We start from the raw sequence: 13,644 nt of genomic DNA, 5'->3' as shown, positions 1-13,644 counted from the left end.
AATTTTGACTTGAACCAAAACCTCCTGTATTTATAATATTTTCGATTCCTTCTTCATTTATATTCTCAATATTTTCATTCCATTCCTCATCTTCTTCTGGGCTTAATATTTCTTCAATCTTTTCTGATTCATCTGTATTATCTTCTTCTGATTCTTCATTATCACTCTTTTCACCACTTTCTTCACTATCCATTATTCCTGCCTGTTCCTTTAACAACTTATCTAACTTTTTCCTTAGCTCTTTTTCTGACTCATTCTTATTTTCTTGAAAGATTTCAATAAATTCTTTATCTAAAATTTCTCCATCTGTATACCCCATACTAATTAATCTTAATAATTCTCCTTCAATCATTATTATTCCCATACCTTCAAATATTTTCTTCAATCTCTTTACTCGATCGTCCATTTCATTGATATCTTCTTCCTTACAATCTTTACATATAATTTCTCCTAATCTAAACATATTATTCATCCATTTTATTTCGCATCCTTCACACCAAGTTGTATTCTCGTTTAACCACTTATGAATTTCTTTTCTTACTTCTTTATCTTCCAAATCTATTATCTTCATATATTCTTTTATAAACTCTTTTGTTATCATTATTCGATTATTTACTCCAAAACCTTTTATTCTTTGAATTTCTGATACATCTATCTCATATCCCAATTTTTCTAATTCATCTTTTAATTCTGCTAACTCATCCTATTCATCTTTCTGCATTTCTTGAATACATTCTTCACATTCGCTATCCATTTTGTTCATTTCAAATCTCCTATTACCGCACCTTCTACATATTACTGTTTCTCTTTCCAACCTCTTCATCCATTTCCTTTATTTCTTGAACTTTATCTATAAATGTTTTTGTTACCAATACATCCATTTCTATCATCAACTTTATTCCTATTTTCCAGATGTATTTCAATTGATCTTCATTGATAGAACTTGTCCTTCTCTTTAATTCGCTAAATTTCCATGATTTGTCTCCTATTATTATTTCTAGTTCTTCTTCAGAACTGTTTTCCAATTCATAACTTGCTGGACTTTCTTCACTTTCTGAATCTTCTGGTTCTTTTGTAAAACCCCTAGTGTCTATAAATACCCTTATTATCTTCTGTACCATATTCTTATGATGTTCATGAACATTATCTATTTCTACATTCTCATGTGTTATTTCTTGCATTAATTCTTTCACTTTTTCTTCACTTTCTGCTATCTTTTCTTCTTCATACAATAATTCCTTGAACTTTCCTATTGCTTCTACTTTTACTTTTACAGCCCTAATTTCTTCTAATGCAACCCTATACCATTGCCAAAATTTTTCAAATCTTCTTTTGACATCCCAATCTTCTAAAATGTATTTATGTTCTAGTAATTCAGGATTCCCAATTAATCTGTCAAATACTTCATTCTCTAGATTTCTTTCAATACAATCCCTCACAATTACTAATATAATTGCTCTTAATCCTTTTTCTTTTATTTTAGGTTGTATTCTATACCTTATTGATTCTGTTATTCTATCCATTATGTCTCTACATCTTCCTTTATGTATTGTGTCTTCCCTTTCTGAATTATCCATACTTAATAAACTTAATACTCCCTTGATTGTTACATCATTATATATTATTATCGCATCTTCAAATTTGAATAGTGCATCCCAAAATTTCTTGAATACAATTGGTTCATTTACTATCAGATAACATAATTCACAACTTAAACATTCATCTAATTCCTCTGTTCTTAACTCATGTTCCTCTTTATGTGTCTTGTATTCACTTTCCCACTGATGATACCATTCCATTTTACGTTATTTTATTTATTTATTCACTTGTAAAATGATTTCATTTCGTATTTTCAGTTTATTTATATTTTATTCATATAACTATTCATTTATTACTTCAATCTTTATTTCTTTACATTCTCATGTACATGACTTCTTATTACATTTTTCTTATTACATCTTTTATCATATAATATTCTATTACTTATAACTTAATATTTTTTAACTTCGCTAATTCTCAATTAGTTTAACATCTTTCTGGATAACTACTTATCCTCTAGTTCCTTTATTTATTATCTGAATATTTTTCAATTAACCTATATTTCAATCTTAACTCTTAGTTCCATTACACTGACTACCTTTCTTATAATATCTTTTCATTTTGATCCTTATCTTTTAACACTTCACTTAGTGTATCCCTTAGCATTCTTCTTACTTTTTCAATTTCTACATCCCGTTTGTTTATACATTTTCGATTATTCCTATGTGTAGTTATTTTACATTCTCCCATTTGTGAAATATTCGTGTCTTTGTGTTCACATCTTTCTTCATGTTCATTAATATATTTCATTCCTCTCTGAAAGTACTCATTACATAACATTTCTAATTTATTTCTCACTCTTTCTTCAACTGTTCTCACAGGTCGAAAAGTGAAAAATCAGGCATCAATCAGTCACCAATCGGTCACCAATCAGGTATCTGATTGGTGACCAATTGGTGCCTGATTGGCATTTTCGCCAAATACCGTCACCAATCAGGCAGTTTGCTAACTTTTGATCCAGTGATCAGAAAAAGATGAAATATAGCTCATTGGAATCGTCTCAACAAGACGAATCTAATGGTAGTAAAATTGCATTTCTAGGATTAATACTTGATGAGAAATTAAGTAAAGTATAAAAATGAAAATATATCATTTATATTTTATTTAATTTTTTATTAACTATCAATCCTAGAAATGCAATTTTACTACCATTAGATTCGTCTTGTTGAGACGATTCCAATGAGCTATATTTCATCTTTTTCTGATCACTGGATCAAAAGTTAGTAAACTGCCTGATTGGTGACGGTATTTGGCGAAAATGCCAATCAGGCACCAATCAGTCACCAATCAGTCACCAATCAGCTACCTGATTGGTGACCGATTGGTGCCTGATTTTTCACTTTTCGACCTGTGTCTTCTTTTGCATCCTTTCCTATTAACTTCTTTTATTACTATTTCATGTGTATCATGCCATTGTTCAATTATTGCATTCTCTATTCCAATATTATCCTTCTCATTCAACTTATTTTTAACTTCCTTCCATTCTTTCTTCGATAATTTAAAATTTAATTGCATACTTTATGATTCTTTACTTGTATTTTTATTTTTATTATAAAAAGAATTATTATTATTATTATTATTATTATTTTAACAATTATCCATTTCCTTTTACTTTTATAATAATCAGTCACTCAACTTCTATTATTACTTGCATATTTATCAATTATTCTGAATTTCAAATTCAACCATTTAATCTCATTTTTATTCCAATTTACAATGTATACTCCTTCATTTTCCAACCATTCTTTCGCATTGTCTAACAAATGTGTTCTTGCAATTTCAAATATTCTCTTATCATCTTTAACTCCTATTTTCAATAAATATTTCTCGACTTGATCTGTCCATTCCTTTGGGTTTTCTCCTTTTACACCATAGAATATTGGTATTTCCATTTTAACGTTCTATTACACTTTTATTATTTATTTTTTTATGATATAAATTTGCACTTTTCATAATTTACTTTAAATATTTTATTCCTTTATATATCAATTCTTTCATATATTTCTCATACTTCTTATAATCTCATTTTATTTAACTCTTAAACTTCATTTTTATATATTTTAACTTTTGTTCTTCTGTTATACTATTTCTTTCTTCTTCTATTTCATTTACTTTTCTTATTAATTCATTGACTTCACCTTTCTTTTCTTTAAGGTTTATTATTGTGTTCATACTAGTATTTTTCATTCTATTTATTTTACTTCTTCCTCCTATTCCCTTAAATAATTTGTAAACTCTTTCAGCTCTTTCAATCTTACTTTGTATTGCTTTTCTGCTAAATCCTTTTAATCTTTTTGTTAACTCATTATACATCTTAGTTCTTATTGACTTTTCTTTTATTCCTAATTTATTTCTTTCTTCTTCAACTTTGTTTCTAACAGCTTTTCCTACATCATACCAACATTTTACTGCTTCCTGTCCCGCTTTTATTGCCTTAGTAAACAATCTTTCTAATGTCACCTCTTGATCATTTTCTTCACTTTCTAGTGATTCTTCTACCGTTGATACATTAAGGTCTTTTAATAACTCATAGAATGCTTTTGATCTTTCTATTACTACTTCTTTTTCAATTTCTTCCTTATCCGTTCCTGATCTATATTCTTCACTACTGGTATCATCTTCATTATTTGTTACATCTTCTTTGTGATTACTGTCATCATTTTCTCCAATATTTTCGTCAGTATCCATTTCTCCTTTGTTACTATAAATATTATCATTACTTTCTTCAACTTCATCATTTATTTCTTTTATTTCTTCAACTTTTCTTATTTTGCATTCTTTCTTATTAACTTCTTTTATTACTATTTTATATGTAACATGCCATTTTTCAATTATTACATCCTCTTCATTATAAATATCTATTTCAATATTATCTTCTGTACTCAACTTATTTTTAATTCTCTCTAATTTTTCTTTCGGTATTTCAAATTTCAATGGCATATTTTATGGCTTTTACTTGTATTTTATTTTCGTTAATTATATATCAGAATTTATTTTATTATTTTTTAATTTCAATCTCCTCAACCCTGAAGACGTCCTATTTATATTATTTCTATGCTTACATAATCAATCATGTGACTTATACTTTCTTCTATTTTCTTTCATTTACTGCGCCCTATCACGTGACTTATACTTTCTCTTATTTTCTTTCATTTACTGCGCCCTATCACGTGACTTATACTTTCTCTTATTTTCTTTTATTTTCTTTCTTTTATTTTCTCAACACGTGATCTGTGTCACTCCAAAAATTATAAATACACCCCCTTTTCCTTTTAAATTTCAATTTTTCGCATTTTATTTTTATTCCACTGCATCAAGATATGTATTATCTTATTGTTTTCATCACTTTACTGCGCTTTGTGTAACCTACTTTTTATAATTCATATGATTTGTACTACTCATGTGATTTGTACCACTCACGTGACTTCTTACATAATATTCTTATGTAATCTCCTCAGCTCTGGGGAGGTCTATATTCTCATATAACTTTATTTTTCTGAAAATAATCTAAGTCCACAATCTCCTCAGACCGGGGAGGTCTATATATATATTTTACTGCGCCTTATCACATGACTTATACTTTCTCTGGTATCATCAATTACAATTCTCTTATTAACATCATTTTCTTTAAATAATTTTATATTTCTTATGATTATTAACATTATTAAATTTTCTTTTCTTTCAGTAACCTATACTGGGCTTGCCTTTACCTTCATTATCGAAGTACGGTAGTTTACGGGTTTGTCACTAACAACTCCTTTGTTTTATCTATTTTTTTTATTCACGCTGAACACTGGTCAAAATCAATACTATCGGGTACATATCGGGTACCTATATATCGGTAACTAATCGGGTACATATTGGGCTTTTTTACATATCGGGTACCCGATTTGTTACATCTTAGAAAATTCCTAAAATTGTAAATTGCCTAGACCCCGATAGCTAAACTATTAGTCACCGATATGTATACCAGGCACCCGATATTTGTATGATATGTGGTACCAGTATTTTAAATTTTTTTTTATTTATTAAATTTTTGATTCAGAATTGACTCAAATCGGGAAAAGATCGACTCAAATAGAATCATTTGATTATCTGATCTTTTTTTTGTTTTTTTTTTATTTCTTCAGGAACGGACTGAACGGTTCTTTCAGAACAGCGATTTCGGTTAAAGTTCCGCATGAGCCGACTTGAGCCGAGCCAGGGTTTGGCTCGAGCTCGGCTTGAAGATTATATTGAGCTAAGCCGAACCAAGTCACAAAAATTTCTATGACTCGGCTTGATTCGAGTCGAGCTATAATAATTCTTAGCTCGAAACAAATGAGCTGAGTCAAGCTTTGATAGATTTCGGCTCGAGCCAAGCTGGGCTCGAGCTATTAATTTGTTTTGATTAATTATTTAACGTATTTATTTATTTATTTATTTATTTGATTTAATTTAATAAATTATAATTACAATTTATACATCAAATTTCTGAAACAACAATACAATATCTTTATAATTATACATTAGATTTTAGAGATATATATTCCCGGACAATTTGGTCAATCTTATAATACGATAGTAAATTATATTTTTTTTCCAAAATTCCTACCAATCTCATCATAGAAACTCTTATCCGGTCGAATTCTAACGGCACCTATAAAAAAAGAAGAAAAAAGAACATTAGTAACGTTCTTATCAAAATAAAAAAAAGACCCTTTCCCTCTAAATTACCTTTAGAAATAGTGCCGATAGATCCGTTCCTATAAAAAAAAAGAAAAGAAAAAAGAACGTTAGTTACGTTCTTACGATCAAAAAAAAAACACTCCTCCTTCCCTCCAATCTACCATTCCGTCAAATTCTAGTTCTGGGAAGTATTCTTAAAGAAAAAAAAGGAAAAGAAACGCTATTAATAGCGTTCCTACAATAAAAAACACTCCCGAAGTCTTCTCAACCTACCATTTCGCTGAAATGATAGGTATTCCTAAAAGAAAAAGGCGAAAGAGAACGTTAGTAGCTTTTCTACAATAAAAAACACTTCCCCTCTTTTCAGCAGTCTTTCCAACCTACCATTTCGCCAAATTCTAGTTCCGGGAAGTATTCTTAAAGAAAAAAGAGAAAAAGGAACGTTAGTAGCGTTCCTACAATAAATAAAAATACTCCCCCTTTTCAGAAGTCTTCTCAACCTACCATTTCGCCAAAATCCTACTCCGGAAGGTATTCCTAAAAGAAAAAGGCGAAAGAGAACATTAGTAGCTTTCCTACAATAAAAAAAACACTCCCCCCCTTTTCAGCAGTCTTCTCAACCTACCATTTCGCCAAATTCCAGTCCCGGAAGGTGTTTCTAGAAGAAAAAGGTGAAAAAGAACATTAGTAACGTTCTTAAATCAATTAAAAAAAAAAATATAAATCCGCTTACCTTTCGCATTCAGTTTAAGGGTGTAAGGCCGAGTTCGTTATAAAAAAAATAAACCCGTTTTTTTAATAATCTTTTTTTTTTTACTGTAATAAAAAAAGATTATCAACTGATAAATCAGTTTGGTAAGTCATATGACCAAAAGTCTGAAACTGATTTTTTTTTGTAGGCGAGCCGGCTTGAGCTTTTTCGAGCTGCAACTTTAATTTCGATGGACTTCTAGAATGCAAAAGGTGTGGAAGGTTAGTACATTTTTATTTTTTTTTTCGGGTTTCTTTTTTTGCTTACTTTATTCTTATTTCTTTAGGAATGGTCTCTTCTTTCGGAATGGCAACTTCTAAAAATGCAAGAGGTGCGAAAGGTTAGTATATTTGCATTTTTTTTCATTTTTTTCTTTGATTTTATTATTCTTTCTTTACTCACCTTATTCTTATTTCTTCAGCAGGAATGGTATCTTCTTTCAGAACGGTGATTTCGGTAAACTTCTAAGAAGGCAGGAGGTTAGTATATTTTCATTTTTTTTTCATTTTTTTCTTTGATTTTATTGTTCTTTTTTTTACTCACCTTATTCTTATTTTTTTTAGGAACGGTCTCTTCTTTCAGAACGGTGATCAGGAATAGAGATAAATGGGTGTGTGCAGGTGTATTCATTGCAATTAAAAACGTAGTTATTAAAGCATTATTTTTAAGCAGGCTGAACTGGGTTGACTCGAGTCAAGTTGAGTATCAATTTAGACTCGGATTCAACTCGACTCGTTCAGAGCACTAGCTACGATGTCTTTAAGTTTTAGAATGGTAAGTTTCAAAGTGAAATTCACTTCAAAACTTTTTTATAAAATATTTTTTTAATTTATATTATATTTAATTAGATATTGGCTTCTGGTTCATGAACTTTGGATATAGGTAAGTTTCGAAGAGCTTCGAAAATTCTTTTGTTAAAAAAAAAAATAATTATTTTTTAATTTTTTTCTTTGTAGGTTTCGCGATCGGCTTTTAGCTCTTGACATGGGCAGCTTTGGATATGTGAGTTTCGAAGAGCTTCGAAACTTTTTATTAAAACAAAAAAATGATTTTTTTTTTGATTTTTTTTTTCTTTATTTGTTAGGTTTCGGCTTTTAGCTCTTGGGCTTTGGATATATAGGTAAATTTGAAAACTTCGAAATAATTTTTTTTTAATTAATTAATAATTTTTATTTTATTTTATTTTATAGGTTATTATATTAATTCCATCGGATACCCTTGGATAGGCATTGGATAGGTAAGCTTCAAAGTTCAAAGCATTTTGCTTTGAAATTTATTTGAAATAATTTTTTTTTAATTTAATTAATTTTTTTTATTTGTATGTAGATATCAGATATCCTTGTGATGGGCATTATATATGTGAGTTTCGAAGCAAAAGCTTCGAAATTTATTATTTTTTTTTTTAAGTTAATTTAATTTATTTTCTTATTTTATTTTTTAGGTATCGGTTCAGTTACTCTTTAGGCTTTGGATTGGTAAGTTTTAAAGCGAATAAATGCTTCTAAACTTTTTATTTCAAAATTTTTTTTTATTTAACTAACCAACCTTATTTTCGTTTATTTTATAGGCATCGGCATAGGTTAGCAGAATCCTTAGATCCTTGGATAGAATTTCAAAGTATACTTCGAAATTCTTCTAATTTTGTTATTTTTTTTTCAATGAAACGTAACTAATATTTGATTTTATTTTTTTATAGGTATTCAGATTCCTGGATGGTAAAATGAAAATTCAAAGGTATTTATTTACCTTTGAAAAAATTTATTTTTTTTTGTTTTTCAACAAAACGTAATTAACGTTTTGGTTTAATTTTTAGGTCTCCGGGATGGTGAAATGAAAATTCGAAGGTATTTACCTTCGAAAAACTTTTAGATGAACCCAGATAAGCGGAGTAATATTTTTTGTTTTTTTTAAGAGAAACGTTTTTAATGCTTCTCTTTTCTCTTTTTCTTTTTTTTAGGTTGCCGGACGAATAATACGACCTGAACTTTGGAATTTAGGTAAAAAAAGGGTGGGTGGTTTTTTTATTTTATTCTTTAAGAAACGTTACTAAACGATTCTTTCTTCTTTTTTTAGGTTGCTGGACTTTTGGATGAACCTAGACTTGAAATTGTAAGCTTAGGAATTTTTTAATATATTAAAGAAACATAAATTATGTTTCTTTTATTTTTGAATTTTGGATGAATCGGGTATCCGGTATATGCATGATAGGTGACCGATAGGTGACCGATAGATGACTAATTGGTATATACAGCGTAGGAATGTATGATTTTGTATTTAAAGTGATAAAGAGTTTAACTGCAGTGCAATTGAGTGTAATTGAATGTACTTTTAGTATAAATGCATTACACAAACCAATTTAAAATCAATAATTACCTAAATAGCCAATAAAAATTAATAATTATTGTTAATCACGTGGTAATACGATTTTTTTATTTATTTGTCTTTCGCGTTTTTTTTTTTTTTTTTTTTCTTAAAATCTTTTCTCTTTTAAAAATTTTTATTTTATTGTTTTGTCCAAAATAAATACAAAGGTATATTTTTTATTGCCATTTTTTTTTCTAACATTTTCTGTTATATCTCTTTTCTTAATGTTCTTACTAATATGTTTTTCTCCTACTAATGTTTCTATTACTATGCTACGTACTAAACTTTTTTTAACACTTCTACTAACATTTCTTTTTATATTTTACTACTAAATATTTTTTATTAATACTTCTAATGTATTTACTAACATTTTCTACTACACTTCTATTTACTAATATTTATACTAATATTTTCTAACACTAATCTCTTACTCTCTTTAACATTTTTTATTATTATTTAAATATCAAATTATTAATAAACAGATGATAAAATGAAAATACAAATACTAAGCAACAAACAAGTGAACACATTAATTATAAATTAGTATCTACATAATTTTAATTGAATTTATATAAAATAATAATTTTTTTTTGTAATATTTTTAAAAAATATAAATAAAACTTTTAACAATTGAATTTAAATTATAAATCTATTAAATTAGCATAAATACTACTATCTGAAATGTGTATATTATACGTTATTGGTATATATAGAATGCTAGTCAGATAAATGTATAATATCTATCCGAAATCTATCTGATATTTATGCTATATGTCACCGAATTTCTGCAATTGTACTACACATATCATGTGCCCGATAAGTATGTAATATCTGTCCGATATTTATTAGAATCTATCGGGTATCTGATATGTATACTATATGTAACTGATATTTTACTACCTGATATGTACCCGATATGTATCTGATATGTATAATATATGTGTCCGAATTTCTACATTTGTACTACACATATTGGGTACCTGATATGTGTAGTATTGTTAAATATCGCACATATATCTTATACATATCAGGCACATATCGGGTAGATGATATGTGCCCGATAACATCAATTTTGACCAGTGGAAGAAATAACAGCTAATCTTCTTATATTTGTTCTTTTTATTCAAGTTGAAGAATAACAGCTACTCTCTTTTATTTTATTTGTTCTTTTTATTCAGGTTGAAGAATAACAGCTTCTCTTTATTTTATTTCTGATTCCTTTATTCCAACTGCGGAATCCTTACAGTCTTCTATAACTTATTATAGTACACAGGAATTCTCTCTTATAATAAGTTTCATATTTCTTATTTTTCTCAGGGTCTTTCATACAATACTAAATCTGTTTATCATTTTCATTTCTTTTAGTAACTCAAATAACCATGCATCTTTAAAATAATCAACTACTTCTTATACATTAGTTTCATGTATAAGGTTCTTGTCTAAAGACAATGTTTTATTGACATATTCGCTGGCGATTGAACCACTATCACATCTTTTGATAAACCTTATTCAACCCTGTTCTCTTTTATTTCTTATGGATCTTTCCTATACCATATTTCAATTAATAACTTGTTTTCTTGGTTTATAGTACACAGACATCTCTCCTATAAACCCTACTCGATCCATATTTCATTCATTTTCTCATTGTACTTTTAATAACTTTTCTTTTATATACTTGAGTCCAGATTCTCAGGAATACCACACAGGTACCTGACTATATGAAGATAGCCAGTATGATGACACACAGTCAATCATTTTCTTTCTCAGAAGCATTGCACCAAATTGTCACCGATACCTGCCACATATCAGTAGACTAAACTCATACTCAGTTCAATATTATGCTTGGTTTAGATTTTATAATCTCTTAACTTCTCGCTCTCTTTCCTTTATATCTCTTATATTCTCATAATTTCTCTTACAAACTGCGAGAGTTCTCTTAACTTATTATTACAATTCATATAATAATCAAACTGGGATAATTTCCCTTACTTTACTTCTCTGGACTTATAATATAATATTAATTAATTCTCAAGCGTATAATGAGCATATTCATATTTGAATAACTTTTAATAATTAATATTTCAATATTATTTTATTTGAGCCAAAAATTGACTGCGGAATTCCTATCGAATCCCACCTATATTTATACATTTTTAAGAAAATTATTTCTACTATTTCTAACTTTTCTACTAATAAAAATTTAAGAATAATAAGAAAATAAAGATGTATTATCATATGACTATCTTGTGACTAAACTAAACTAAACTATAAATAATATTTTATCGGTTAATTATTTATCCTTCGGCTAATTATTTATCCGTATTATATTTTCAGTTAACTAATTATCACTATCTAACATTAATTTCTGTGTAATCTATCCCATATCTTCAGTTACATTGGTCATTTCTTTTGATCTTGATGATCCTTCTACGATCGGACTATGATAGACGGTATGTGCTGTCTTAATCCGATTATTTCCGGGTAAAAAAGGGACAAATCCAGAAACGCTAGACGCTAAATGACGCTCTAAATCTAGATGTCTTTTTCTGGTTCTTTCATCAACATATTTGCCATTGCATTCCTTGCAATCACATGATACTTTATTTCTAAGTTTTGTAGACATGATTATGTTTTAGTAAGATCGAAGCGTTCAATGAAAAATTTGAGAATTTCTACGTATATATCTTATAGTCTATTTATGAATGTCAAAATCGACGAATAAAGAGCTTTTAATATGTACAATTTCATATATTAATCCAGTCTGAATAGACTATTATTGCTAAATGGCATGTTGAGATCCCCCAATTCCCTCTGTCATCAATTTACAGAGTTGCCACATCGAACAGGCATTCTCATGGTCGAACGAACGAATGAACGAACGAACGAACAATTAAACAAACGAACAAATTATCAACAACATAATTAACAATAACATAATCAACGAACAACATATAACAACAATATACGACAACATTCTTGGTTCACAACATAAATAGCGTTAGTAATATAAAACGTCGAACGATATAAAATTTAACTTCTCTAAATTTTCCCCAAATTATATCCACTTTTACCTTTAATTTCAAACTTCGATAGCTCTCGCTACGAATTATTACTTTCCAAAAGTGTACATTTAATTCATCTTAAAATTTCCATTTATTCAATTAAAATTAATTAAGCAAACATTAATTAAAGTTTAGGGCGAACCTATTACCTTTAATTAACATTAAACTTTACTAACAAATAATTAAAAAATAAAACTTATATTTTTATTGAGTTCTGTGGATGAGAACTGTGGAATTACTTTGAATTCCGTTCTCTATTTATACAAATTTACACTACTTTCTATTCTATCTATATACTATCTTTTATATTATCTTTGAACTATCTTTCTATATTTTAAATACGCTATCTTTTAATATGCTATCTTTTATATATATATTATCTTTTATAATATCTTTGTATTATCTTTTTATGTTATCTTTTATATTATTTTATGTTCTTTAATCTTTCCGACATTATTTTATATGTTCTTTCAATCCGCTTCATGTGTTTTGCTTATAATCCATCTTTTGTGGCTTATAATTATTCTTTCTAATCGTTCTTATTGTTAAAGATTGCTAAGCCGCAATTGATCGACTCTATTTATCCTATTGGTTCTTTGTCAATCATTTGATAAATATTACATCATGTAGATCATTACTCTTCCTAAATGTTTATCCTTTTCGGCTAATTATTTATCCATCTACGCCAATTCATAATTAATTTGTTCGTTCTTAACATTTGGCAATTACGTTTGGTAGTTGAATTTTATCATCTTTTCATGCTTGATATTCGACCGTTTACAATGTGAAGATAGGAAATTGTACAGGGTATTAATGAAAAATTAATATTAATCGGGTTTTACTATAGCGAAACCAGAAAATTATCACGTGGTCCGTCCGTTTTAGTAATTCACTAAATGATTTAGTTGCAAAAATATCGGACTTGACCCTTCTGGTGACATCATCTGACCCCTTATTAAAATATATTATGCGGGTCAGCACCGCGTGTTGGGTTAAGAACGATACATTTGCGAATTAATTATATTGCAGAGCGAAACGTCTTTCACTGGTCGAATGAAGGGCTACCGGGTAAATTTCATTTATCCGATAGCCCTATTATATGTTTTCGATTTTAACCTGAATGGCAGCTGATTGATCCACCCGATTTGTGACCGGTTCTCGGCGCAGATCAGGTATAAGTCATGTGACTTTCAGGTTAGA

At 28.5% G+C, this 13,644-nt stretch overlaps 4 protein-coding genes across 4 annotated transcripts; 1 reads left to right on the top strand and 3 right to left on the bottom strand.

Annotated features, from left to right (window-relative positions):
• Window positions 1-2,142: 2,142 nt before the first annotated feature.
• OCT59_008588 (uncharacterized protein) lies at window positions 2,143-2,379 on the bottom strand (the record flags this gene model as incomplete). Its single annotated transcript, XM_066142596.1, has 1 exon — window positions 2,143-2,379. The coding sequence occupies one exon, from the start codon at window positions 2,377-2,379 to the stop codon at window positions 2,143-2,145; it is 237 nt and encodes a 78-aa protein (XP_065999463.1).
• A 1,251-nt stretch (window positions 2,380-3,630) lies between these two features.
• OCT59_008587 (uncharacterized protein) lies at window positions 3,631-4,539 on the bottom strand (the record flags this gene model as incomplete). Its single annotated transcript, XM_025329444.1, has 1 exon — window positions 3,631-4,539. The coding sequence occupies one exon, from the start codon at window positions 4,537-4,539 to the stop codon at window positions 3,631-3,633; it is 909 nt and encodes a 302-aa protein (XP_025169224.1).
• Window positions 4,540-7,221: 2,682 nt separating this feature from the next.
• OCT59_008586 (uncharacterized protein) lies at window positions 7,222-8,847 on the top strand (the record flags this gene model as incomplete). The annotated part of the gene is made up of 9 exons (XM_066142595.1): window positions 7,222-7,239; window positions 7,305-7,358; window positions 7,440-7,465; window positions 7,975-8,020; window positions 8,345-8,377; window positions 8,460-8,493; window positions 8,586-8,597; window positions 8,715-8,733; window positions 8,832-8,847. 9 exons carry the CDS (start codon window positions 7,222-7,224, stop codon window positions 8,845-8,847), a joined length of 258 nt encoding a protein of 85 aa, XP_065999462.1.
• A 2,909-nt stretch (window positions 8,848-11,756) lies between these two features.
• OCT59_008585 (uncharacterized protein) lies at window positions 11,757-12,005 on the bottom strand (the record flags this gene model as incomplete). Its single annotated transcript, XM_066142594.1, has 1 exon — window positions 11,757-12,005. One exon carries the CDS (start codon window positions 12,003-12,005, stop codon window positions 11,757-11,759), a length of 249 nt encoding a protein of 82 aa, XP_065999461.1.
• Between the last annotated feature and the right edge of the window lie 1,639 nt (window positions 12,006-13,644).

This window comes from Rhizophagus irregularis, chromosome 16 (genome assembly GCF_026210795.1).
Source record: "Rhizophagus irregularis chromosome 16, complete sequence".
Classification (NCBI taxonomy): domain Eukaryota; kingdom Fungi; phylum Glomeromycota; class Glomeromycetes; order Glomerales; family Glomeraceae; genus Rhizophagus; species Rhizophagus irregularis.
This window is presented reverse-complemented; position numbering and strand designations above follow the sequence as displayed.